At 40.4% G+C, this 25,713-nt stretch overlaps 3 protein-coding genes across 8 annotated transcripts in view; 2 read left to right on the top strand and 1 right to left on the bottom strand.

The window, feature by feature from the left end:
* The window catches only part of pds5a (PDS5 cohesin associated factor A), a 31,743-nt gene extending 28,835 nt beyond the window's left edge, over nucleotides 1–2,908 (bottom strand). For 3 of the 4 annotated variants that reach the window (XM_086295795.1, XM_086295798.1, XM_086295797.1), the window contains exons 1-2: nucleotides 2,751–2,908; nucleotides 1,689–1,838 (exon numbers count right to left, since the gene is read on the bottom strand). In XM_086295795.1, the coding sequence (XP_086151921.1) occupies nucleotides 1,689–1,799 (111 nt within the window). In that variant the 5' untranslated portion in view covers nucleotides 1,800–1,838; nucleotides 2,751–2,908. Of the gene's footprint in view, nucleotides 1–1,688; nucleotides 1,839–2,522; nucleotides 2,692–2,750 lie in introns of those variants that run through there. The other variant, XM_086295796.1, reaches the window with a different exon arrangement.
* Nucleotides 2,909–4,309: 1,401 nt separating this feature from the next.
* Nucleotides 4,310–16,853, top strand: n4bp2 (NEDD4 binding protein 2). 2 transcript variants are annotated; one of them, XM_086295794.1, is made up of 16 exons: nucleotides 4,310–4,773; nucleotides 5,461–6,454; nucleotides 7,657–7,781; nucleotides 8,222–8,310; nucleotides 8,531–8,607; nucleotides 8,726–8,866; nucleotides 9,153–11,815; nucleotides 12,256–12,341; nucleotides 12,788–12,833; nucleotides 13,000–13,223; nucleotides 13,325–13,449; nucleotides 13,559–13,685; nucleotides 14,449–14,622; nucleotides 14,760–14,928; nucleotides 15,636–15,759; nucleotides 15,846–16,853. In XM_086295794.1, exons 1-16 carry the CDS (start codon nucleotides 4,533–4,535, stop codon nucleotides 15,889–15,891), a joined length of 5,451 nt encoding a protein of 1,816 aa, XP_086151920.1. In that variant the 5' UTR covers nucleotides 4,310–4,532; the 3' UTR covers nucleotides 15,892–16,853. The 2 variants fall into 2 exon arrangements, with proteins under 2 accessions (XP_086151920.1, XP_086151919.1); XM_086295793.1 differs by having other exon boundaries at nucleotides 4,311–4,773; nucleotides 14,446–14,622.
* A 2,395-nt stretch (nucleotides 16,854–19,248) lies between these two features.
* On the top strand, nucleotides 19,249–25,064 carry rhoh (ras homolog family member H). Of its 2 annotated transcripts, XR_015129893.1 has the most exons (3): nucleotides 19,249–19,466; nucleotides 20,710–23,276; nucleotides 23,319–25,064. XR_015129893.1 is itself a non-coding variant. In XM_086295792.1 (2 exons), exon 2 carries the CDS (start codon nucleotides 21,157–21,159, stop codon nucleotides 21,742–21,744), a length of 588 nt encoding a protein of 195 aa, XP_086151918.1. In that variant the 5' UTR covers nucleotides 19,249–19,466; nucleotides 20,710–21,156; the 3' UTR covers nucleotides 21,745–25,064. The 2 variants fall into 2 exon arrangements, 1 of the variants encoding a protein (XP_086151918.1); XM_086295792.1 differs by having other exon boundaries at nucleotides 20,710–25,064.
* Nucleotides 25,065–25,713: the final 649 nt, after the last annotated feature.

Below are 25,713 nucleotides of genomic sequence, written 5' to 3'. Positions count from 1 at the left end.
AATGGATGGAGCTGAACACCAACAATAATCAAGAAGGTTGTTGAGTTTAAACAGTCTTAGTTGATACTAAGAGGCCCACAGTGTGCTAAGAAAATTTCTCAAATTTTATGTTGGGTAATATTATGTTGCATTATTTTTGTGGAACTCAGTTTCAATTACAATTCATTCCATTACATTCATTTTCTTCCGCTTAGCCTTATCAGAATCGTGGGGGAGCTGGAGCCTATCCCAGCTGTCATATAGTGAAAGGCAGGGTCGCCAGTCTGCCGCAGGGCTAACATATAGAGACAGACAACCACATTCAAACTCACATTTACACCTATGGGCAATTTAGAATCACCATTTAACCTAACCCCACTTCTTACATGTCTTTGGACTGTGTGAGGAGGCCGAGTACCCGGAGAGAACCCACGCAAACACATGGGGAGAACATGCAAACTCCACGCTGCCCCAGTTTCATTTCAGTTTTATTTATATAACACCTAATCACAACAAAAATCGCCTTAAGGTGCATAATATTGTATAGTAAATACTGTACAATAATACAGACAAACCCCAACAGTCAGATGACCTGTTCTTAGCTGACAGGAGAGGCAGGCAATGTGGTCTTATGTAGCCCATCTGTTTCAAAGTTCAATGTCTCAATGGTTTAGAGTTTCTCTTCTATATACCTTTGTTATAATCAATGGTTATTTTTAGTTACCATTGCCTTCCTATAAGGTCAAAGCAGTCCTACCATTTTTCTCTGACCTTTGGCATCAACAAGGCATTTTCACCCAGAGGACTGCTATTTATTGGATATTTTTATTGCAATTCTCTGTAAAATGTGGTTGTTTATAAAATAGTCATACCAGTCCATCTGGCACCGAACATGTTCAAAGTCACTTAAATCATCTTTCTTCACTTAAGTCATGTTCTGACGATTGTCTTGACCGTGTCTACATGCTTACAAAACAATGAGTTTTTGCCATGGGATTGATCAAATATTTGCATTAACAAGCAATTAAATGGATGACTAATAAACTGCCCATTGAGTGTATATATTTTAGTCCCACAAATGTATGAAAAATGGGCTTACACAGTTTCCCCAAATTAATAAAATAGATAAAAGGTACTTCTAGTATGGCCTAACACTATTGTTTATTTAGTTTAGTTTAGTTCAGAGCTGTCACATATTTTAAAGATGTGGTAACTCCTCAAGTTTTATTTACATCCACAAAGGTCAAAATACTCTTGTTTATAATCAGTTTTATTACTGCAGTTCTCTTCTTAAATTTCACTTAAACATGACTCACTGTTCTGTTTTGTTCACCAGCAGTAAAAATAGCTTCAGTGTGTAATGTTTGCTTTTCTTGCATTCAGATTTTGGGACCATTCCATTTTTCCAGCCTGGGGAGATAGGATGAAAGCCTAGAAAATGTTGAGGCCTATGAACAATACCCCCGCCTGTTTTGTATGGTGTCACACTCAAATTTAAAAACACTCTGGTAGGAACAACATGACAAGGAGTATTGTTTACAAGCAAAATAAGAGCCAAGACAACAAGGGCCAATAATGACTTAATATAGAGCAGTTTACAAAGTTAGAAGGATTTTTTGGCATTGCGCCACAGGCTGGACACTCTTAAATTACGTTAGGGGCAGCAGAAAATTGTGTTTTATTAGAGCAAGAAAGCCCACTAAACATACCTTCAATCGTTTGACCATCTCATCGTTACTGATTTTGTCCGTAATCTCTTTAACTCCAGGAGGATAGATGATTCCTTCCCCCGCCGGTTTCTGCTGTTGCGGGAACTCCATGCTTGTTGATATATGGTCCACACGGTCTTTTACTGGCCTCTATGGGTCAGAAAACAAAAGTTCAACACAACCATGCTACCGCACTTACCAAAACCTCGTTTTAAGCATCTTCCCTATTTGCCAATCATTAATTTTGTTTGCTGAAACTGATAAAACCGTACCTGTATATTTAACGATATTCTAATCCGGTTAACTTTTTAGACAGAAAGCAAGCAGTAAACAAGCATCGTGCATACTATTAGCTTGCATGCTAAGCGTGCAAGCTAATAAACATCAGCTCTACATTTTCCGTAGATTTCTCATAAATCATCGCCTGGATGCAGAAACGATCTCAGCTGCTGTCTCGGTAATATCACAGCTATTCGTACAGTTAAACAGTTTGAAAATCACTTTAAATAACACGAGAGGCGCCGGTCTATATCTACTGTCATACAGGTTATTACATTAGCTCGCTAGCTGCAATGCAAACATTACTAGCTAGCGGTTAGCATTTTGCGGGAAGGAAGTCATGTTAGCAGTTAGCATCGAGCGGCTAGTACACGTTAGCTAACTGGTTAGCCTAGGCCGCAAACTATTCAGGTACCCATCACATCTCCAGCTACAATCACAGAGGAAGTTAAGTATCCTCTCCTCTTTGCCTAAAATAGCCATGCTCGTGGCCAGTTCCTGTGCTTTACAACTAATGCAACTACTTTGTGAAGTTTAAAAATGAAGCTAATTTACTTGTTACTGTCTTTTCTCAACTTCCGAGCATCGCTCCGTGTTGCCGCTAGTTCACAGGCGAAAGAAGGGCTGCTGCTACCGTCGCCCTGAGCCCTCCTCTCTCAACACCAACTTGCTCCACGGATGATTTTGAACACCCTAACAAATGCAAAATGACTCTACTTTCAAATATACGACTGCGACTCAAACCCCGGGTTGTTTGCCAAGCGCTTCCTCGGTAGTATTTACCTCTTAAACAGGCCGTTTTAATTCATTAGTCTGACACAGGTTGGGCTTAGTTTTCGGCACAAAGCTCTCTGTCCGTTCAGTCAGTGCTGTTTGTGTGAAGGCTGGGTGCAGAACGCCCCCTTCGGTCTCAGACGGGTACTGCTGCACCACATACATGGCGGGAGTCTGTAACCGATAGCTGGCACACTTTCTGTTCCTCAACCCACTGTGGGTTTATCCTTAAAGTGCACTTATATCAAAGAACATTTTGAACTCATTAAATGCAATCTGTATACTATTTTATCTAAACTGGCATATAATAACATACACACAGTATTCATGGACAAAAACACTGGAAATATAATTGTATATAAATGTTATGTGCAACAGGGTTAACCCTTACAAATGCTGAGACATATGCTCAAACCACCATAAATTTGCTTTTTTAAGCCTGAAATTTGTTAACTTTTCCTAAAGTGACCTAAAGTATTTTAGACAGTTGTGCAGGTACTATACTTTTTTGTACAGGGAGGTTGTGCTGGGTCAAATGTGACCCAGTTCCAGATATTCAAGATGGACCTTGACCTATCTGTGTGTTTGAAGGATCATAAATGAATCTCCTAAAAACACAATAGTAACACTGCATATGAGTAATCCTATATGGTACATATATGATTATTCATTTCAGACACATGATCTGAAATAGGGTGGCATGGTGATTCAGTGGTTAACACCGCAGATAAATAAAGTTTCTGATTCAAATTGTGGCTGGGACATATCTGTGTGGAGTTTGCATGTTTGACCCATTGCAGTATACCTGGACTGACCTTGCTCCAAGTCATCCAGTGGGCTCCCGCACACAGCCTGACATCCCAGTCTGGTTAGTGTATAGAATAAGATATTACAGGACCATATAGATAAAATCGGATTTGTATTTTAAAAAATGGAACAGTGCTATATAAATGTGAATACGTTGCATTTGCACCTGCAAGTACAACTACCCACAATGTAAAAGGAAATAAAGTAAAATCTAACAATAAAAAATGAATCCATTTATTGCAAGCTTGCTAAGAATAAAACAGAGATCAAGAGAAGAGTTGGATGGGGATTATGAAGGCTGACTTGTCAGTGAGTCTGGGAAATGTGCAAATCCAGTCGATACACACAAGCATTTTCCTACAGCTACTTTTAATGCACAGAGTGCATTTGTGTTCTCAGTGTTAATTAATATGGAATTAATACTGATTAAAAAAAAATATGAGGATATTTTTCATTATCTAGAAGTGAAGAGAGTGTTTAATGGTTATATACTATTATAATAAATCCCAAAAAATAGTTCTCAAAGTTTGACTTGATAATTTGAAATTGCAAGGCATTTTCTCAGATGTTTAAGTTAAAAAATATAAATTATATAATTATATCTAATTTACAATTAACTCGAATTTTCGTATGATTACCCGAAACTCTGAGCTATGGATATATATTTTTTTTTCAATGGCGGAAACAAGCTTCCACAGCAGGGTGTGACATTTTTCTGAAAGGCCATGGAAATCTGTGGGCGTTTCTCAATAACAAGTAGGAGTACTGAGAAACAGACTATTATTTTGAAGTTACCCTCTTGACTTCCGGTGTGTTGCTTCCGGTGCAATTGTGTTGTCGTTCGTACTGCTATTAGATAGCATTACAGAGTTTTTGCACTTTGGAGCTACAACATGTTTTCAGCTTTGAACCGTCCTCCTGTAGGTCATAGGCTACTTGGCTAGCTCTGTTAGCTGCCAATGAGAGCAGCTGGTGACCAACGGAATGCCTCGAAGAAAGAAAAATGGCCAGAGTCCGGGCAGGCTCCCCGACGGCGGTGCAAATGAGCGGGGAAACCTCGGTCAGAACACGGGCTACCCACTACAGCAGGGATACGGTGGTGGTATGTCCGGCAACTTTCCACCCAATACCGTCAAAGATGAGATCGTCAGAAGCATGCAGGAGATGTTCTCACACCTGGACCCCGAAGTTATTTACATCGTGCTCTCCGAGTGTGACTTCAAAGGTAACGTGACAGACGTGCTGTGTCACTTTTGGGAAAGGTATTTGTTGTAACTTGACTAACCAGTTAGCTGTGGAGCTTCTTAGTCATGCATTTCTGATAGTACTGAGGCGTTTTACTATGCTTTGTAGTGCAGATCAAGACCGACATATAACAATACAAAGGCACAAAGACTACCATCAGTCATTTTGTAATTTGTATTTTGTAATTTGGATAAAGTCGCACCTTAAATAGTCCAGGAGCAGAGGTGCAAGGGATGGGCAAGGATCCAACTTAAAGATGCAAGCTGTCCAGCAAATGATTTACCCAACATCTGTGACTCTGTGTAACAGCTTCACCTGTCTAAGGTCTAAAATCAGAAAAAAATCCAGATTTGTTTCTGACGAGTCTCCTTATAAACCTCTGACAGCCTGGTCTGCTTATGCTCTTCTGACCTTCTGAGCATGTAAAGTCACTGAAGGGCAAACTTATGGATTCATAGCTACCAAGTAACAAATCATCCGTTTTCTATGGTGTGGTTGATCCATAGATTTTACTCTACAGTGAGTAAATAAATCAGTGGTTTTACTTTTGCTCTGTATAAGTCGTTTAATGTGTTAAAATGGCACTCAGATATTGAGTGCTGTTTTAACACATTTCAATTGTGCAGGAAAATGTTCTGCTTCTCTTATCTGTCTTTTTGTGTCATAGTTGAACATGCAATGGACTCCCTCTTGGAACTTTCTGTGGCTGCTGAAGACACAGTCCCTGCCCCACCCTCTGTTTCTGGCTTTGAGCGCACTGCTGCAGCCTTGCTTGCCCCACAGCACTTTTCTGAACCCTCAAAACCCTCACAGAAGCCTTCCTCTCCTCCCTGCTCAAACCTGCTGACAGAAGAGCTTGACCTGCTGATTGATCAAGAGCTAGAGACACTAGCTGCGCAACATGATGTTGGTGAGGAGCACCAGAGCACCAAATATTTATCTTCTGGTGCATCGCTTTCTTCTTCTTTCTGTCCACCACCACTTCCTCAGCAAGCTCTCCCTGAGTTGCTTCAGTCCAGCTTGGACCATGGATCTCGAGAGCCCTCTGCTGAGCGGCTTGGCCCTGAAGGACATTTCATAGAGCATAAATCTGGAGCTTCTTCTCCACTCGACCAGCTCAGCACATGGGAACAAAAGAACACAGAAGGGCAGCAACCTGTATTGGATTTCAGACACCTGACAACAGAAACATCTGGAAACACCCCAAAACTTGCCTTGGACCTGGCAGCTTCAGGGCGTCCCTCTGCTTTCCAGGTGTATAAAAAGGAAGACCTGACACACACTCTTTCAGAGAGCGCTGGGGCCATGCAGTCCGACACAGGAGCGAGATCCAAGATGAACACGCTGAATCCGGAGCAGCTCGACCAGGTTCCAAAACACTGGAACCTGGAGGCACCAGTGTTTTCTCCTCGTATGCATGGAAACCAGATGCCAGCCTTTATTACCCCCGTGGCTCACACACATTCATATTGGTCTGCCCCCTATCTGATTCATGGCCCTCTCTCTCAAGCACCTCTCAAACCTTCTGCTACTATTCCAAAGTCTTGGGCCCAGCCTGCTCCCCCACAGCTTCCTGCCCGCAACAGCAGGCTTCGTTTGGAAGGGAAGGTGCTTGTGCTCCTGCGGGGCGCTCCGGGGTCTGGCAAATCCACCTTGGCAAGGTAGGAATGTTTTGATGGCCTAAAAAGTAATAGTAACAGCTGTTCAACAGGAGGTTTTTCTGAAAACCAATTTTTTAAATCAGCCAATAAGGTGCTCAGTTTAGATTACTTGGCTGGTAAGATTTGAGCTTTTAGCAACTAATTGTGGGGTTTCTATTTTTACAACACACAAAAACAAGATGTTGCATAGTAATTTTTCCTTGTTTCATACATATATATGCAAAACCTAGATTCTGCTGCCTTGTTTATCTTCCTTTTTCTCTTCATAGTTTACTACAAAGTGCTACAAAAAATACTTTAACAGTGAAATTTAAATATCTTAAAAAAAATACCAGAAAAGATAAAATATTTTTTGTTAAATTACTGACATATAATTTTAACATAGCACTGTACAAAAGTCTTGTGCCACCACTCATTTGTCCATTTTGCTTTGAATATGGAAATGGGTGCAGCAATTTATTCAAACATGCAAAGTGAAATGCAGTTTTTAAGCCAAAAACAGAGTTCTCGGGAACTTGAAATGTAGCATTTTTTATGACCACTTTTCTTCTCCAAGACAGTTTGGTCTCTTAGGCAAGCTTTCTTGTAGTTTTGTTACTTCAGAATTAGTTCTCCAGGCTTGTTAAAGGCTAGGATCAGGCTGCTGGTAGCACAGAGCCTAATGATACAATTTAAAATAGCTTCTTTGCTAAAGCATCTGTTATTAATAAACACAACACCCATTTTCATGCTCGGATGATTCATAGGTGAGAGTTTTTAGAGGAATATTTTTGCTACTAAAAAATGGTTTGGTATAATGATGAGTGAAAAAGCAACTGATTTGAAAGACCTTCAGAAAGTCTGGAGAACTGTTGCTCAAGCACTGTAGGAAATATTGGAAATCTTTCACAACTTTAGCCTGTTTCCATTAGTTGCATAGTATGTTGCAACCTTGTGTTGGATGTTTTAAAGACAGGGAAGAGACTCTGTTCCAGAGTGACAACCAACATGATAAAATGTTCACATTATCTAAATATAAAAAAAGATTACTGGTCAACGGAGGAATGATTCACCACTAGTTTACAACAAAGCCGGTATTATGCTGAAACAGCAGAGACACAATCTAAGCAACACTTCAGCAACCCCTGTTCCGGAGGAGTCGATGATTTCTGCTACAGTAATCAGCAGCTGTGTTGCATTTACACTTCATTGTGTCTTTGCAGAGCCTTGCTACAGAACAACCCTGGTGGAGTTGTACTAAGCACCGACGATTATTTCACTCACAATGGAGAATATAATTTTGACCCCACTGTCCTGGGGGAGGCCCATGAGTGGAACCATAAACGAGGTAAACAACAGACACACACACACACTACACCATTAACCGTTCAGCTATCTTAGTGAGGACCTTCATTGACATAATGGTTTCCCTAGCGGCTAGGGAAACCATTATGTCAATGGCCTAGCCCCTTACCCTAATCATTAAAAATGAATGCCTTACCCTAAACCTAACCATAACCTAATTGTAACCCTGACACTAAAACCACATTTTGAGCCTCAAAAAGGCCTTCAAACCTGTGAGGACCGGTGAGTGTGTCCTCACAAGTGACCGTTGGTTCTCACAAGTATAGTAGAATGCAGATTTCGGTCCTCACAAAGATAGCTAGACAGGAACACACACACACTGATAGCAAGTCTCTGTTATTGATTGCTTTATGCTTTTTCAGCTTCTGTTGTACTATTGGAACAATCACACTGTGGCTTATCTCCCTTATTCTTGTCCCACAGCTAAGGAGGCTTTTGAGAAGGGGAATAATCCCATCATCATTGATAATACCAACATGCAGGGCTGGGAGATGAAACCATATGTTGCACAGGTCAGTCATCAGTAAACTTAAGAGACAACATTGCAAATGGGCAAAGGCTTTTAAGAACGTATTTTTGCTTACTATATGTGTTTTCAGACATGCAGTCCAGTTTAGTCTAGAGGCAAACTGAACATTTAGGGTGTAGTTATTATAATAAGTGGCTGGATATTGAAGTATGCATAAACTGGTTATGAACTACACAAAAAGATTTTCCCTTAATCTTTCCTAGGCGCTAAAACATGACTATAAGGTACTATTCAAAGAGGCAGACACCTGGTGGAAACATAAACCCAAAGAACTGGTGAGGTGAGCGTAACAGAGGAATTACAGCAGCCTATGGTTTCAGTATAGAAACGGATTTTTTGAAAATGTTGCTTGAAAAAATTTCATCCCTTCAGCTTTGCTTTTTTGGTGGTCTGTGCAGGCGTACTACACATAACGTACACGTGGACACAGTCCGCCGCATGCTTGAAGGATATGAGCGCTTTGTCACAGTCCAGTCCATCATGGGTTCACAGATGCCTGAACGGAAACGACAGGTTCTTCTGCAAAACAGAATCTCACAGTGAGTTTCACTCAAAATTACCATTTCATATACCTGAGAAATTATGTTATATGTGTATATTTGAGCTTGTGTGTGAGTTTTAGAGAAAATCCTAAATGAATTTAAACTTCTGCACTCAGTTCTTGATTTTTAAAGTCTTTAAAGATGCATGCTGTACAATCATTCCTTTCTGGGAAAAGACTGATTGAAAGAAATAATTAAAAGGCCAAAATTACCAGACATTCATGCCCATGATAAATGTATGTAAACGTCTGACCATGCCTGCGTATCTTTTTTGTTCCTTTAGGCTCGCATCTTCTGAAGCACCTTGTCCTGACCTTGTAGGTCAGCCCAGATTAGCTGAAGGATGTCAGACATCCACCTCTCAGCGCTTTTCCTCTCTCCCAGATGTGTCGTCTGTTGGTTTTTCTGGAGACGTGGGAATGCCCAGAGAAGGCAGCCCCGAATCCACTGAGTCTCTCAACTTACACCTTGGAGAAAAACCTACAGACAGCCTGAAAGCTTCTGATGAAAATGATGATATGAATTTGGGGGAATTAGACTCTGAGCTAGATGCTCAGTTAGAGCGAAATCACCCGGTATTAGAGCAGAGAATGCCAGACTGTATTGTAGAATCGGTGATGAATGAAGATCAGTGTGGGGATGAAATTCCTGTGGCTTTCGCTGAGTCTATTGGACAGAGAGTGAAGAGAGAAAGACCAAGCAGGAGGATGGAGCCTGCAGATCTGGTGAAAGACACTAACCAAGTAGACAGCATGACAAAAGTGAAGGAAATGATAAGAGAGGAGAAAGTAAAAAGATTCGAGGTGGTGAGGTACGAAGAAGAGAAGGTCACGCCTAAAACGATGAACTTTGTGGAAGACTGGCCATGTGAAGGGCCTCTAATGCAGCGGGAGGCAAGAAAAAGAGAAAGATATGAGGTACGTGGAAGGGAATATGAAGACGCATGTCAAGAAGCCAGTGTTTATGAAAAAGCAATAAGAGCACAGCCAGCACAGCCAGGTCCGGATGTAACTGAGGTTCAGAAGCTTCTTGATCTCATCCAGACTGGCGTAGCCACAGTTTCAACCTGCTCTTCCCACTCTCCCTTCCTTTCTCTGAGTTCTGGAGAAGGATCCGAGAGAGAGGATGAGGCAGATGGAAGCTCTGAGGAATCCCACAGCAGCAGATCTAACAGTAAAGAGAGAAAACGAAACAAGAACACAATTAATGTCAGCAGAGGTGATTTACCAGACTGTGTGTTAGACTGGAAGGCTGCCGCCTCTTGTATTGGCCAGGAATCAAGAATTGATGATTCGGACGGATTTAAAATCGAGAACGAAGGACCTAATGAAGAGGAAAGGAATACTACGGAGCCAGAGACTGCAGACCTAAATTCAGCCAATAAAGAAAATCCAACTTCAGCTCTTGCCACAGATTTGTTATACAGCTCCAAAACTTTAGAGTCAAATGTATGTAACAGTGATACAGGAAGCCACAGTACTGAAGATGAGGCCACTCCTCATGTGGATATGAGTAAATGCACTGAGAATGACCGAGAGACTGCCGCAGAGGCTGATTGTACATATATGAGTGAAATGTGTCAGAGTCCTGTGTGTGAAGGCTCTGTGGAAACAGAAAGCAGCCCCTCCATCGGAGGTGGTCAGGAGGGAAAACTGCGTCAGGGTCGTAGGTCAGGGAAGCAGTGCAAACTCGCACTCACCTTCACTCAAAACTGCCCCTTGTCCGTAGATTGTCCCAACTCCACAGCTCAAAACCCAGACTCTTGCCGTAGTGGCTCAGCTGGTGAAACCACGTTTAATGCGAACACTACTCTTGATCTTAAACCAAACTTGGATCTGTCTAAATCTGAGGCATCCCTGCAGCCACCTCTGGCAGATACTGGCTGCTTCACCCAGACAGAACCTCAAGACTTTGCCCTTCTTTGGCGTCTCAATCGTCAAACCAACCCCGATGATTCAGCCGACTCTGTGGCCACTGGTGACATCAGAGTCCTGTATGGCGACTCTTCTCGTTTTGTGCCAGAGCTCTCCTCTGCCGTGTGTGCAGCAGATGCAGTTCACCCATCTGGCCACAGAGAGGTACCCTACCGTGTGGTGCATGAGAAAGGCACACAGTTGGAGGAAAAAGAGCTCGGGTTGACTCAAAACCGGCTCGAGAGCCTGCGTGTTCTCAGTCGTCATTTTAGGCTCGTTAGCTTTGACACTTTAGAAGACCTGTATGACAAGTGCAGTCAAGACATAGAGTGGACCACCAACCTGCTGCTGGACTCTGGAGAAAGGTTCTTTAGAGATGAAGATGGCGAAGAGGAGGATGGTCAAGCTCACATCAACGATACATCTGATCTGTGTGCTGCTTCCTGTCAGGCTGTAGAAAGCAGTTCGTATCCTAATATGTTGGATGAGGATCATCCTGAAGATTGGCCAAAGGAAAAGCCATTTATGCTTGAGGTGGAGACCCAGCAATCACCCAGTGTGACAGTCAGTGAATCAGAAGAGAGCCAAAATAATATAGATGTGTCCGATTCTGGAGGAGCAGCTGTTCTGGTTGCAAACCATCCTGATGCAATCCCAGATTCAGAAAAAGCCCCTGAAACAGATCTCAGTGTTCCCGAATCAGTAAAGGAAAGAGAGAGAAGTGACAGCGCTGAACCCAAAGCAATATCAGAGTCTGACCAGGAAAGAGGAGCTTGGGGTGGGAGCTCAGATAATGCAATAATTGAAATGTCAGGGGCTAAGATTGAGGACGAGATTGCCAACATGGAAGAGATGAACCGACTGCTGTGGGCTGAGCTGGAGGAGCTGGAGAGAGAGGAGAGAGAGGAAAAGCAGAGGGGAGAGGAGACACGAGGCCGACATCACCTGGATATTCAGAGCGTGGAGCTGAAACTACCCACTGAGCTGGCACTGCAGTTAACTGAACTATTTGGCCCTGTGGGAGTAGACCCAGGTAACTAACACACAGGTTTTCAACCAAGAAATGTCAAACTTAAAGCCTTATTGTGATTGGTCATGGATGAAGCCAGGGTGAAGAGGGGCGTTATATCATTATTCTTACAGATGCAGTAAAAGCATGTGGTTTAGAGATGGCCTCTTAAATTGCATTGATGCTGTTTCATTCAGCTGTATACACCAAAAAGGAGTAAAGTAACTGTAAAATAATCATAGAAAACTCTTTTGCAGCTCCAAACAGGTGTTCTGTTAATCTGGGTGTGATGTCACGTTTCTCTTTTTTTACAAAAGTGTTCCCGTCGCTCTCTGGTTCTGCAGTTTGATACAGTGTTTCGTACTCTGGTAACTGATCCAACTGATGCCTTTAGTGGTATTTTTATTCTTCTCTGCTACTCCAAACTGACATGATTGTATATGTCCTGCTTGATTTTTATTCAGGTTCGTGCTCTGCAAATGACTATGCAGTGCAGATGGACTTGAACCTTGCTAAGCTGCTCCACCAGAAGTGGAAGGAAACCATCCAAGTGAGTTTAAACTACTGTTTCTCCTGCATTAGGTCTAATACCGAGATGTCAACAGCCTGCTTTAATCTTAAATGGGCCAGACAAGTGAAACTCCACTTTCTGTCTGTGTAAAGATGTTAACTACACATTTAATTCTCGAGATACGGTAATATAAGATAAAAAAAAGTCATTTCAACAGCCTTTTTTTATTTAATTGTTTATCTGTTTCTTAACTACACTGATATAGAATTAATGGCTATGGGGGGGGGGGGGGGGGGGGTCGTCTTTATCATCAGGAAAAGGTGTAAAACAAATAAAATAGAAATCGTTAGAAGTCCAAAATTGATAACCTCATATTTTGTTGTACACTGGGCTTTATTCTTTGCCAGGTCAGTTCTGGCCTGCGGGCCTTATGTTCATATTGTGCGTGAATTATTGTGCGTTCATGTATAATTTGTGTTTTTCAGGAAAGTCAAAGACAAGCGGCTCTTTCCTTTCACCTGCTTCAGGAAAGTAAGTTTAATACACACCAAAATACTCTTAAATAACATTCAGGAATAATCTGTTCAGCATATGAGTAATACTCTGTTGAATACAATACACATGCTGACAGTGCATATGCAGTGAACTGTTAAGTCTGTGAACATGCACAGACTTAACAGTTTTTCTGGATTGTTAGGTTCGGTACACTGGGGTGATTCACAGACGGGAAAAACCGGGTCGCGAGACCAGACGCAGTCAGCAAACGTCTTGATCAGGACGGATGAGTACACGTCAGCGGGCAGCCACCCAGAGCCTCGCGGTCCAATGCCAATCATGGATCACTGGAATGCGTCCCGTCCGCTTGTCTCTCTTAGAGAGATTATGGAAGAAGAACAGGCTTTGCAGAACAACTTAGAGAAGGTAACGCGCACGCCTACTGCACCTGCAGATTCTTTAGATTTTATTTAATGATCTTGTTCTGCCTTGATATCCTTTTCTTAAAGTCCAACGCTCTCTTTTAGACCAGAAAAAGTCGTGCAGACCTTGACCAACGTAACGGAGCCGCACTTTTGAAAGAGAAGCAGCTGTATGCCCTCTTCCCCACCATTGACAGGCATTTTCTGCAGGACATTTTCAGGGACCACAAGTGAGAAAACAACTGTAACTTTTTATAGTCCTCTAAACATTAGTTGGTGTACTGATTTTAGTGGCTAATGTGTCTTTTTCTTTGTGTGTGTGTGTGTGTGTTTGTTTAGTTACAGCCTCACGGAGGCAGAATTGTTTCTTCGTTCTCTGCTGAACGAGGAGCCTGTGAAGACTGTAGTTGCTCCAGAAGCTCCTCGCTCTGACCACCACAGACCAGCCAGCAAGGAGAGGGAAAAGGTATTCACAACACAGGCAGAGAATGAAAACAACGGAGCACTGAACACATGTACAGTATACATTAGATCTGTTTCACAGGTGGGAAAACATGAACTGTTTAATTAGTCTCGATCTTTTTAGTTTGTATTTTCCATATTTGGATGTCGGAGAAATCTCTTTCTGTTTTATTGCAACATCTCTACAATTATCATTTTACAATACAGACAAGTTGAATTGTGAGATTCAACTTGTAGAAGTACTGTGCAAAAGTCTTGAGCCACCAGTCATTTCTTTGCCTCGTAGCAGCCAGACCTTTTTTTTCTAATTTATTTAAAGTGCTCTTGAACAGTAGCTCTCCAGACTTTCTGGAGGCCTTTCCAGGGTTTTCTTTTAACATTGGCTACCTTTTCTCTCATTTTCAGTCCAGTCCTTGTACATAATCATTTTCAAAGGAATGTTTTTTTGGTTTGTTAAGCCACTGAAGACTGTACTATGAATCATTGAAGTGTAAAAAAGGCTTAAAAAAGGAGAAACCATAACACATAAGACAACTTGGCAAATAATCCATTTTAAATTTGCATGTTATTACTAGCAGAACACGTAATTTGTTCTCATATCTTTAGTAAAATTTACATAAAATGCCAAAGATAACAGTTCGATTGGCAAAAAATGTTTTCTTTTTTTTTTTTACCAGCTGAAAACTTATATTATGGAATTGGTTTGCATTAATTTTCCACACCCTTAAGTGTGTCTTGATCACTCTGCTCTTTTAATTTGTCAGAAGCAGAGGGCCATGGAATCAGCCGTACCCAATTATCAGGATACAGAAGATCCAGATTATGAAGACTTCAGGGCCGAGGCCAGACTGCAGAGGAGCCGACAGCTCGAGAGCTTTGCTAAGGCTGCAGAGGCCTACAAGCAAGGACGCAAAGAAGTGGCCTCATTTTACGCACAGCAGGTGAGTGACTGAGCACAACACGAAGCACAACATTTTATTATTACTGTTTTTGAATGTGTAGCATGTCACTGCCATCTAATTAAATAAATATATTTGTGGCTTTTTATTTAAATTTGTCTTTCTTTCTGCTTTTTCAGGGGCACCTCCATAGCCAGCGTATGCGTGAGGCTAATCACCGTGCAGCAGTTCAGATTTTTGAAAGGGTCAACTCATCGCTGCTGCCCAGCAATATCCTGGACCTCCATGGGTTACATGTCAATGAGGCCCTGGAACATCTGGCTCAGGTCTTACTGGACAAAACCAAAGGTGCTTAAACTATTATCTATTCAGTAAGCGTTAGCTTGTTACAGATGCCCTTTTCACAAATTCCTTAATGTTAATCTGTGGCAATTGAACACGTCACTCATGTCAGAATAGTCCCATGCGGGGACATTTAGGTGAAACCCTCTCCCCACTGACCTCATTATTGGATGGAGTAACATTGCAACAGAGCCCAAGTCTGAATGAAATGTTATCAGAAAAGTGCAACAGCTGCAGCAGTACAAGGAGAAACATGTTAGCGAGCTCTACAGCCTCTGTAGTACGTACATATATTATCACAGCCCCCGTCTCATGTCTGCCTTTCTCTCAGTCACCAGGTGCTAAAGATCACACAAGTGTGGTGGCTGCCATGTGTAAACCCCCCCCCAGCAAAGTTACATATTCCATGTCTGAAAATCGCTATTACTTTAAAAAAGACTTGACACCTGTACTACAGTTTACCCGGTTTGTAACGAAGAAAAGAAGAAGTTGAGATGTTCTGAACTGAATGTGTAAAAGTGATTGGATATTGCTTCGAGTCCAGGCGCTAACCAGGGACAAGCGCCGGTGGTGTACATCATTACCCAGCAGGACACTGACCACGCAGCTTGTTAGAAAGCGCAGTTACCCCTTCAGAGTTTGCGTTCGTTATTACTGCTGTAAACTGTAACTTTCTGCTTGTGCTTCTTCTTCTTTGGCCTCTTTCGGCGTAGAGTGTGAGCAGGGTCTGTGCCGACCTCAGCTCTCTGTCATCACAGGAAGAGGGAACCGCAGCCAGGGGGGCGTGGCACGCATCCGTCCCGCTGTTATAGACTACCTCACTAACAAACACTACAGGTATGCACGCACGCACACTCAAGACATGTTGCATGCTTTACATGTTCATCTTCACCCACATTTTCTCGTATCTCTGCATCTCTCAGGTTCACTGAGCCAAAGCCGGGTCTTGTGTTGGTCTCTTTGAAGTGAAAGAATCCGTTTATTGTGTTCAGACTGAAGCTGCTATGGAGGACAACACTCTCTTTATCTCTCACCTTCCACTTCTACGACGCCACAATACAACTGTTACCGTTTATTTAGTATGATTCTCTGCCACCATCAGTCTTGTCTCAGCTTTTTTTTTTTTTTGATATGTACTCACTCGGTCTCCCTTTCGAGTTTTTCTCCCGTGTTTATGGTGTGAAACGCTGTGTTTGTAAAGACGGATTGTGTGCATATTTTATATTTAATTGTTTTATAGTGTGTATTTTTAAGAAATCTTTTTAAAGATTAAAAATCTCCATTTCAATTAAGTTGTTAATTGTTTAAACATGTAAGTGTTTTATAATGCTTTATTTCAAACCTGATGGCATGCTGTCTGCTTGGAGGTTTCTCTCCAGGGTTTTAAGTGATATGACAAAAATATTTACACAGTTTAATAATTTGATGCTTTTTTCATGAAGCCCAGTGCTCAGAAGGAAAGAGAGTGTGTGGTGTCATTGAGCAGTTTGAAGAACGTTCACTGTGATTTCTGCAGAAATCGCTTTTTTTGCCTCAGCAGCTGCTTCTGCAACCCAGTGCTCTTCATTTACTCTTGCGCAAGTCCAAGCAACAATGTTTTGCTGCTAATATATTGACACTCAGGTGATGAACTCTAAGTTTAAAGATTGTTTCCAGTGCTTTTCCTTGTAGTTTTTTGTTTTTTTTTAAACATTGTGCCATATTTTGCAGCAGCTGTACTGTAATGGTTCGAATTCTAGTTTTGTAGTTTTAAAATAGCTTCTCTATAATATTTTTCAGAAAATGTGTAACAATAGTGTTGACGGCTTTTACCGAATGTACATATTGTTGAGACCACATAAATTATAAAGAAGATTGTATTTTTGTATTTGGTGGTTTGTGTTTTTTTTAAAGAAGACATGGTATTGTGGAATAAAACTTACAGTTTAATATTTCTGTGCTTTTGTGTGAGTGATTTACATTTATCGTTTTTGAATAAGTTACAAATATAAAAGATCTCTAATATGTAAACTATATTTTAAAGTTACAGTCATCAGGCTAGTTGAGCACCTTCAGTTTGTTATTACAGAGCAAACCTGCTATAAATAAATGCAGTATGTGGTGTGGTATTATCTTGCTTAAATAAACTTACGCACTATGCTTTTTTCCTTCACAATGCTTCTATATAGTTTAGCAACAGTGCTGTTTTCACACATGTGCAAACTGCTCATGCTATCCTGTATGTGTGCTTTTGATCGGTGCACAGATAACATGCCAGGTGGTCCTGCTCCTCTTCAGTCTGTGTGCATGATTTTCAAAGACTAGTTCAAATTCAGATTTTTTTTTCCTTTTGTTTTCTTTTTTAGTTGTTTTTATGGTAATTTTTAAAGTTTTGTTTGTAGAGACAGAAATATCTGAGTCCTTGCTGTATTTTTCAACTAAAAAAAAAACTTGGCTGAAGATTGTGGCCATGTAGTGCTGTGAGTTTTTAACCTAGTGCCTCGTGTACAAAGATTTCCCCAAATGCTCTGAATGTTTTCATCATATCATGTATTTAAATTGTGAAATCCCCAAATTCTTGATAAATTTACACTACAAAACATTTTTGTTAAACCATTTCTCTACACACTTCTCAGCATCTTTTTTGTTCTTCTCCACACATACTTTATAAAATCAAAGACAAGTTAACTCTATACATTATGAACGACAGTGATTTTTATACATTCACTGCCCCTTTTCATGAGCAAACCCTCCTCCCCGCCTATCCTCTGAACCTCCCCTATCCTAACCCAGTCCCAACAAATCACAAGCAATTGGGGGGGAGGTGTAATTAAGTAATCAACATTACTTAATTATATTACTCATTCCTGATTAAATCATTACTGTCACATCTACATTAGATCAGTATAAAGAGTAGGATTATCCCTTCTGTGCTCTATGTAACTGTGAATTGAGGGGACCTTGTTAGGGGAACCAGCAGCCTCACATCAGTGACAGGTCATGGTGTAACAGGTCATGTTACTAAGCTAATGCCAATTAACCTAATTACCTGTGGGGTTTATGTTACCTTCTCTTTTTCTTTAAAGCATAAAACAAGTTTTTAGTCTTTGTTGCCACTGTTTCTGTTTCTTTTTAAGTAATAATGGCAACTAATTTTGAAGTGGCATAAAGAAAACAACAAAGACAAGTTTATAGGTTGTCTTTGAACTATTTTCATGTAAATGTATAAAAATGTGTCAGATAATTGGGTTCTGTCAATTTACTCATAACACAACATCTTTTTTTGGAAACAGGTGTTGCAAGTAAATAAACATCTTTGATTGAGGCTAAGGTATCGTGACACAAGTCTGATATTGGTTACTCACTGTGCATTCTTCAGATAGATATGAAAGTAAATCAAAGTTCAAAATACAGTTTCAACGAATTAACCAAAGAATCGCTGACCCTGCCTAAGCTGCCAGAGAGGCCCCTGATGGTGGTTTGGTTTTGTATCGCACAGCCGCGGAGACGCGCAGAGGGGTAAAACCATTTTAAAGAAGGTTTAAAAAAAAAAAATCACTTCGATCGTCTCCCTTTTGCACATTCTTGTTCCCACACTGAACTAAGTAAAACACATTCGCACATAACACTTGCTCGCACCCATCTACACGCACTCCTGTCCACACGTTGACGGGTTTGTCTCTGTATATATGCTGCCTAATTTGTCCACACATTGTACAATGCACAAGTATATTGTCAACGCATTGTGTACAAATTTAAAGTTACCATTAACTCGCAATGTTAACAAAATGTGGAAACAAAAGTAAAAATTGAATACGTTTTTGCACATAAAAAAATGAATTCATCTCCTTTGATCTGTTATATTACTCAAACTCACTTCAGTTTCAACCAACACTGCCTTTTATTTAATCTTTATAGTTTAAAGCTGTAAAATCCCACTTTTCCCATCATAAATGGAAAATAAGTCGGACTTTCTGCATCTAAGGCGCAGTAAGCATATACACCTAAATGTGCTTTCTTGTTTATTAGTGACAATTAAAAAAAAAAAAAAAAAAAACACAGCTTAGCCCCTTGTTTGCAATAATTGCCCACATCATAGTGCGATCACAGCGGCTAGTTTGGCTGCGTTAACACTGTTATAAAAGCCCTTTATAGCGTGCGCCAGCTGTGCGTAAAGTTGCAAGCAAACAGTACAAATCCACAACAGAAACAAAGTGATACGCACGGCACAGCTGCTGTGGGGGAGGCGAGCAGTAGACTCAGTCACACCTCCACACTCCAACAAGCGGATGCAATTGACTTGACTTTTCTCGTACTTTCTCACTTCCTTTCGGTGCATACGAGACATTTATTTAGGAAGGTGCCTCAATATCTCGTCTCGTTTTTGTCCTCATTAATAGCGCCCGTAGCAGGGGCGTTTAAACAAAAAAGCGGCCGGCTTCTTATGATTATTAAGAGGGCCCTTTTGGGAGTTTAACGAGTGATTTTTACCAGCTCTGTGAAGTCTACAAAGGCGGCAGCAGCCAGCATCCGCCCGTTAAAGATTGAGAAGACTGACAAGAAAGGTAGGCCGAACCATCTTCTTCTCTCTCGCCTTTATCTTTCTCTTTCTCTTTGTCTTGATACAACATCGTGTTCCTGAAGCCTTTATGACCCAGATTTTCTACTCAGTTCTGAAATTTAACAATCAATTAATTATGTAAATGATAATCTTTTAGAAATTAAAAGGGTCGTTATTAGTTGTTTTTTTAAAATTATTTTTTTAGTTTTAGTTTTTTGTTTTTAAGCAGTCAAACTTTAAAACGAAACCAATGAGCTCTTTAAAGTGTGTTCCTGAAATCTGAGAAGTGCAAATTGATAAGAACTGGATGTTTTGTAAGATTTCACAGTAAACTATAGCTACACTGTGTGAGGATGAGGATGGTAGGACAGTTCACTAGTTTAACAAATTGGTCTCATTTTTTCTCCTATTTTTAGTAAATGGCTTACATCATTTCCTCTGACCACAGACAGAATCAAATAAAAAATGATTTTAGTGAGAAATGAGCTGTGGAAAAACCACTGATTAAAGCGTCCCATCTGCGTTACGCAGGGCTTTCCATTTTGGATGACTGTGTGACATGGCAGGTGGTTTTGAGGTTGTCACTTGGTATGTCTGCTACTTGCTTTAATAAAACCGTCAGTTTAAAAGTGAATAATGAAGATCTGCCAGTAGATTTTGTTAAACTGGGTCATTAGTTGTCAAGATTCATGTTTGTCACCTTGTTAAACTGAGACATCCTCACCCCTGGTCAGATGTCAGATTGTGGTATAAACTGCAGAATCGAGAAAGGAGACACGCAAGGTGGATCTTTTATGTGAGCTTGAGAGTTCGGAGATTTAATTTCTGAGCACCTGTTAAAGTTTACGGGATAAAGCTGTGAATTCTGGGTCACGCCCAAACACAGCAGTCTTTACTTCCGTGTTTTAATCAGAACTTTGACACAGAATTGAATCTTTATACTTAAAATTATCATAAAAAGCAAAAGTGAGTGTCATCTTCTACACACATGGCTCAAGCGGTTGACAGCTTGATTGTTTGAGCTCCTATTTCATATCATCTTCTTTCTGATCCTTTCTCTCATGCAAACATATTGTTTTAAGAGCTGCGCTGCAGGTATCTTACATGTTAGACTGCACGCTGTAGGGGAAGACTTCGTCAGACGTACAGAGAGACGTGCAAATGAAGCTTCAGCTGAACAAACTGTTCTAGGGGCTCTCCGATACCTCTTGTTTTTAAAATGCTGTGTCTTCATCTCTCTTTCCCAGCAAATCTTGGTCTTCAGTGCCGAGATTAGACCTGCCTAACAAAAAGGAGGATCTTCGAGATGGTTAGAGAGAAGGACCAGAACCTGACCAGCTGCTGCGCACATAATGCGGAAGTGAGGCGAGCTGAGATGGCCTGAAGATCTAAGAGGTTATGTGAAGCGTATATATAAATCTGTCTGTTGGAGAAGAGCTGCCTGTACACACTTATTGTCAGTGACAGGAGACACGTTGTAAGTCCCTTCAATAAACTGAATGACCACTGCAGTAGAGCATCTATTAATGAAGCTTACACCAAGCAGGGCTACACAAAACTACCGCCTGGATACGGAAGTACAGCACACAGACTGATCAGTGCTTTTGTCTGCCTTGCGGACTTTGCGTCCCTCTAAACCAAAAAAAAAAAAGTTAGGCCAAGCAACTTAAGAAGGAAAATAATCAGAGGCAATCATGAATGGCTTTTCGGAAATGTCGATTAAGTGCGTCCTAGTCGGGGACAGCGCAGTCGGAAAAACGGCCCTGCTGGTCCGCTTCACCTCAGAGACTTTCCCTGACACCTATAAGCCCACAGTGTTTGACAACACAGGGGTGGAGGTGTACATGGACGGTATCCAGATCAGCCTGGGGCTGTGGGACACGGCCGGCAATGACAGCTTCAAACAGATCCGACCAAGATCATACCAGCAGGCCGATGTTGTCCTCATCTGCTTCTCTGTGGCTAACCCCCACTCTCTCGCCAGTGTCCAGAACAAGTGGATCAATGAGGTTCGACAACACTTGCCCAGGGTACCGGTGCTGGTTGTGGCAACCCAGACAGACTTGAGGGAAATGGGTGGGCACCGGGGCACATGCATCACACCATCCGAGGGTAAACACGTGGCTCAAGATGTTAGAGCTAAAGGCTATTTGGAGTGCTCCTCCTTAGGCAACCGCGGTGTGCAGCAGGTGTTTGAGTACGCTGTGCGGACAGTTGTTAACCAGGCCAAGAAACAGGCCAGAAGACGCATGTTCAGCATGAACCAGTGTAAGGTCTTTTGACCCATTCACCTTGATTTTGTGAGCTCCTGAGCCTTTTATCAGATGATCTTTTTAAACGTATTATTCAAACTCAGTTGGTGTTGTAGGGGTACAAGAACACAAATTAGGATTTCTTTAATAAACTTGTTTTTCACTAACCTCCCCACAAGACCCTAAACTGGATCAGTATTTAAACTGAGATTACACTGACTGAAAACCTAACAGACTCTGATTCATATGTTTGACTTACCCATACATGTCCTCGAGAATTGTGTTTATTCTTGGTCTAAAGGGACAAAGCATTTGTGGCGAAGGACTTTTTTCTTAATTAAAGCTTTTATTCATCAAGGATAACGTCTATAAAAACCCTAGAGACATTTTATTTAAGGGGATGAAGTAAATAACGATATGCTTGTGTTGCTGTTTCTCAGCAGTTATTTAACATACCAAGAAAACGATAATGTACGTGTCAGCTCAAAGAGCCAAATGAGAATATTTTACCACGTTGGGCTGAACGTACTCGTATATATAGTTAAATTTGATTAGATATTACCAGAAAACAAGTGTTAATTAGTCAACAAACAGTTGACAGAAATGCATACATGCTGCGTAATGTTCTCTAGATTAGATTTGCATTTTTACATGTGAGGTCTTTTTAATTAACGACAAAAATCTAAAGATGATCTCGAATTTTTTCTCAGTAAATAAGTTTTTATTTTTATTGAAATCACGCAATGTGTATTAAAAACCCCCAAAAAACCTCTACTCAGAAAAAATATATAAAAAGGTCCCCCCCTATTGTGTGTGTGCATGCGTGTATTTTATTTCTGGAACAACTAAGGTTTTAACACACTGACTACAACTTCCACTGATGTGAACATTCAGTGTGTTTGTACAGTTTTACCCATAGCAGAGGGCTGAACAAATGTGCAGCCACTGGGAAGTGTATGTTACTTTGAGTGTCAGATATTCAGTCATTTTTGGTGTAATTGCATTGGATTTAAGTTTATTTGCCTGCCATTAGAAGCCTCACATTATTTGTCATGTAATGTGAATAATTTTCACTTTGATTTCAGCAAATCAACACAAATTTCTACGCAGTGCCACAGAATATGATGGGAACTTTTGTAAACATGTTGTACTTCACTATATGCATATAGTGTATATCGTGTGGCCGGTGTTTTATGTTGCTATGCTGTTTTGCATGTTTTGTGTATCCCTAACAAGTGTTATATGAAATATGGAAGCAATTAAACTCAAAGGAAGTGTGGATCAGAGTGTGTAAAAAACAGTAAGAAGTTTTATATTTTTTCAGCACATTTTGAGAATAGCTGTTTCAAACTATAAAGTGTTTGGTTATTTCTTCAAACTAATGATAAGTATGTTAAAAACACTTTGTTTGAAGAAACCTTTTTCAACCAATCAAAAAGACTTGTATATACTGGCTTTCAGTAGAGTGCTGGATCACAAAAAAAACAAAGCCCACCAAGCAGATTTGAAAAAGATCTGAACACCAATGAGCTTCCATATAAGGGCTTTACTTAATGTGTCATGTTCTGCATACAACGCTCGTCTGCAGTCTTTAGACGTCTAAGGTCTCAGACCGTTAATACGCAGCCATCTAATGTATGGGATGAGATGTATGGTTTATATAACTGTAGTAGCTGTATGATATATACTAATGCAGAGTGATGTGCAGAAAAATGTTAATGTTACTGTTGTATGATTAAATAAATTATGAATAATATGCATATTATAAAAACTTTATTCAAGTTATTAGATTTATTTATTTAGCCTAAAACTTGCTCCTGAGGGTTTTGGGACTCGTATCGGTGTAACCTGTTATACGCAGAAGCGGTATGATTAGAAATACCTTCTGGTGTTTATGTAAGGCCTTCACACTGTCAAGTGCGAAGACCAAAAATGTCAGGCTTGTCAAAAAAATTACAAGATTTTGATATTGTATGTATATTGTGTTGTATGTAAAATCAATTAAAATCAACGCACACACAGAAATCTATTTGTCTAAAGCTCCATTTCAAGTCAAAACGTAAGATATAGTCTGTAACAGTAACTCTGCAATAGCAGGCAACAAGAATAATTTTCATTATTTTGATATATGAGTTATTGACACTGTGAACATTTAGATTTTAAATGCCGTCAATACATCATCGCTTGTCCTAAACATGAGGGGTGAGACCCGTACATCAGAGAACGACACATATGGCTGAACAAATTAGTTCGTATGAAACAATTTTATTTCAGTTTAAACCAAACTTTATTGTTTTAGCTAAATGAAAGTCTAAAAAAGGACAACCAGGAAAAGCAAAGCACCAGGGACGAAGCTCAGAGGAGCTCTTCCTCCCCCCTCATGCTGTCTCCCGCTGTTTCTCTACATATCTCTGTCCTATATGGTGTTTAGAGCTGCTGAGGATGAGAGGTACAAATGAAGACTTTTGAAGGATATGGTGAAAAACACCTAACCACATCCCAGCACACACACTTATAGTCTGTATATAATATAGACAAAGTTGTGCAAACACACACAACGACTCTCAACACATCTGTCCGCACACTTGAACACACACACACACACACGTTTTTTTTGCACACACTGACACTTGTGCTGACAACCATACAGCTCCCTGTAGATAACACACAAGAAGAGCGTGAGCTGAAATTGATGAAACTGCAAGTCCATCAACGATGGTACAATAAGCCAGTTATCCGGGGTACAAATGAACCAGTGAGACTCTATTTGAGAGTTTGATTCATTTACTTTACAAAAAAAAGTTATTAAGTTTTACAGATCAGTTTGTGTGCTAAAGTTGTGTCATATGACATGAGCACGAGAAATTAGACTTCATTCACATAATAAACATTTAACAATATAAATAAAGCCCCATGCCAAAAGTCGTTTGTCAGAATTAAATGTGTTTCTGCTACATCATGTATTTGCTTTTGAAATAAAAATAAATCAAGTGTACAAACTGGTTTTAACTTTCCTTTAATTTTGCTATCTTCTAATCGAAGCCAAATAAGCTTGTTTGTTCTGTCAGGCAAATAATCTTAACATTGATTGTTTACGTTAGCTGACTTACTGGTCCTCAATAGACTTTATAGGAGTGATACACGTGTTGTCATAGAAGCAACGTTTGTAAAGATGTTATAAAATGTATAAATATGATATGATGTGGATGTGTTACTATATCGGTTTGTGTGTTTTGTGTATTCTTGCCAAGTGTTTTCTGAAATGTTTAAGTAATTAAGTGTGAATCAAACGTATAAAAACAACAGTGAGAAGTTGTGTATTTTTTCAGCACATGAAATTGTGTGTTCATTTTCATAGACGTACAAAGGTTACACATATGATTCATAGGTTTGCTGTGCTATTAGGACATAAACAGTTTAGAAAATCTTGAGCCAGTCTCTTTATTTTCCCTCTCTTGTCAAGTTTCCTTCTGATTTTTAGTAGCAAAAGCATAATTTCTACTTTGCTGCTGGTATATTTTTGAAGGGTACTTGTAATCCAAAGATGCTGTCACATGTTCAAATGTATCTGACGATAAATGTAAATGCATGTCGGCAGTTTTATAAGTGACAAATAAGAAATGCTTGACTTTAAGAGTTCAGCGTGTTTGACAGCCTGCTGTGGTCACAGCTTTCATCTCTCATTGTGCTCTCTGCCACAGCTACCACAATACCTTATCCTTGTCTTCTGTGTCGCTGTATGCCTCTGTCTCTCTCTCTGCCTCTGTGACACACACACACACACACACACACACACACACACACACACACACACACACACACACACACACACTGGTGGTGTACACAACTGTATGCAGCCAAGCCACTTCATAGTCAGAGAGTGGTGGGTGTGCTTCTTTCTCATATGCCTTGGAGGAGAATTCATAAACACAAGTGTCGCTAATAACGTTAATGACAATGAGTACATTTAACTTTGGTTTTATTCCAAAGCTCTTGCAC

The sequence above is a fragment of the Aulonocara sp. 'chitande type north' Nkhata Bay genome, linkage group LG6 (assembly GCF_057382095.1).
Source record: "Aulonocara sp. 'chitande type north' Nkhata Bay isolate Kocher_YH1m ecotype deep benthic linkage group LG6, A_spYH_male_GT1.1, whole genome shotgun sequence".
Lineage (NCBI taxonomy): Eukaryota > Metazoa > Chordata > Actinopteri > Cichliformes > Cichlidae > Aulonocara > Aulonocara sp. 'chitande type north' Nkhata Bay.
This window is presented reverse-complemented; position numbering and strand designations above follow the sequence as displayed.

What these genes read in the sequence shown, in the direction of transcription:
- rhoh (XM_086295792.1), top strand. Translation starts at nt 21,157, where the DNA reads ATGAATGGCTTTTCGGAAATGTCGATTAAGTGCGTCCTAGTCGGGGAC.
- n4bp2 (XM_086295793.1), top strand. Translation starts at nt 4,533, where the DNA reads ATGCCTCGAAGAAAGAAAAATGGCCAGAGTCCGGGCAGGCTCCCCGAC. An exon ending in CCAGCAAGGAGAGGGAAAAG is followed by an intron (nt 13,686 to 14,445) that starts GTATTCACAACA and finishes TTAATTTGTCAG; the next exon opens with AAGCAGAGGGCCATGGAATC. An exon ending in CTCACTAACAAACACTACAG is followed by an intron (nt 15,760 to 15,845) that starts GTATGCACGCAC and finishes TGCATCTCTCAG; the next exon opens with GTTCACTGAGCCAAAGCCGG.